Source organism: Pinus tabuliformis, chromosome 1_1, assembly GCF_031772625.1.
Source record: "Pinus tabuliformis cultivar Carrire ecotype Pingquan chromosome 1_1, CPIR1, whole genome shotgun sequence".
NCBI classification, from domain to species: domain Eukaryota; kingdom Viridiplantae; phylum Streptophyta; class Pinopsida; order Pinales; family Pinaceae; genus Pinus; species Pinus tabuliformis.
In genome coordinates this window covers 638,223,006-638,224,334 of record NC_142297.1, presented here as the reverse complement: position 1 = coordinate 638,224,334, position 1,329 = coordinate 638,223,006, and the positions used below count along the sequence as shown (strand labels likewise).

Genomic DNA, 1,329 nt, shown 5'->3' with positions numbered 1-1,329 from the left:
ATGTGACGCTTAAATCATCAAGAATAAGTCACGTGTATTATGTTTTCCACAAAAGATATGATCACAGAAATCACAATAATCAATTAAAACACTCACATGATGATCATAATATAAATCATGGGAATTAAATATAGAGGCACTCGTGTATTTTTCTGGTGCTCACATAGTTACTATTATTATATAAATTATGATCCGCATGATAGAGCAGGAAAAGACAGTCCATCATCAAACGAAATAGGCATCACTTCTCTCCTGTAACGGTTAGAAAATATAAAAATAAATTCGAAAGATATGCAAAAGATTGGCCAAAGAGTTTTAGACCTCCTACTTCTATCAAACATAATAACTGAATCCATCGTATGTTTTTGAAGCCTGCACTCTAATGTCGTACAAATATAAAGATCCTTGGTTGCGTACATCTCAGTGGTGCAGCTAAACAAACTACGATTACAAAACCGCAAGAAAATTTTTAAAACACTGCGGGGATCGCACAATATCATGACGAGGCCTCTACGTTGAGATCAAATCTTTCAGCAGGGAGCTGCTTATTATACGCAGTCCTCCCGAAGGAAGGCGTTTTAGGATGGTTACCAGGTTGAATGCTTTGTTTTCCCCTTTCCACACAACTGCTCGGATTGTTCTTCTCAGAAGGACCGCGTATATGTGTCTGTGCAGCCATGGTGTCCTTAGCTCCAGATACACAGAAATCTTCCCACTCGAAGGAGGGTATCCACAGCGATCTACTTTTGATAACTTTAACATCCAAGTCTTCAGGTGGCATGGATATAGCCTCCCAAATACCCAAATCCGTGTGCTTAGTTTTCATATATTGAATTCTATCCAACAATGCCAAAAATTCCTCGAAATCGTCTCCAGCATTCTCCATTGCCGTCCTCTGGCGTTTGGGCTCTACTCGTTCCGCCTCAGTATTTGAGGGCTCTTGTTGATCAGATGCACACGATTTCATGTCGAAAAATGGTTTGGATCTTTTGCAGGAGGCCATGGATCCAATAAAAATACTTGGTCAAAGTTCAACAAATAGCCCGGGCATGGAACTAGCAGTGGTATACACTATACATAGAGTCAAATAACGAAATCACGGGATGAATAACCTTGACATAGCTGCAGTGGCCATAACCCAATAAATTAGAGTCAAAGCATCTTGCCGCCCAATCAAATCACATGAAAAAGCATGATACGCAGCGATATATATATATATATATATATATGAAGAACGACTTACATTAAAAAAACGTGTGGAAATATTTTATTAAAGAGAAATTTGGCAGAAAGAAGTTCAGTTGAATTCAAGAAAAAATAGTGTAAGAA

General features: G+C 38.4%; 1 protein-coding gene across 1 annotated transcript; it reads right to left on the bottom strand.

Moving 5' to 3' along the window:
• Positions 1-496: 496 nt before the first annotated feature.
• Positions 497-1,003, bottom strand: LOC149214937 (uncharacterized). The gene has a single exon (XM_089389554.1). The coding sequence runs from the start codon at positions 1,001-1,003 to the stop codon at positions 497-499; it is 507 nt and encodes a 168-aa protein (XP_089245680.1).
• Between the last annotated feature and the right edge of the window lie 326 nt (positions 1,004-1,329).

Bases quoted from the DNA above. Each gene is read 5' to 3' on its own strand.
- LOC149214937 (XM_089389554.1), bottom strand. From the start codon at position 1,003: ATGGCCTCCTGCAAAAGATCCAAACCATTTTTCGACATGAAATCGTGT.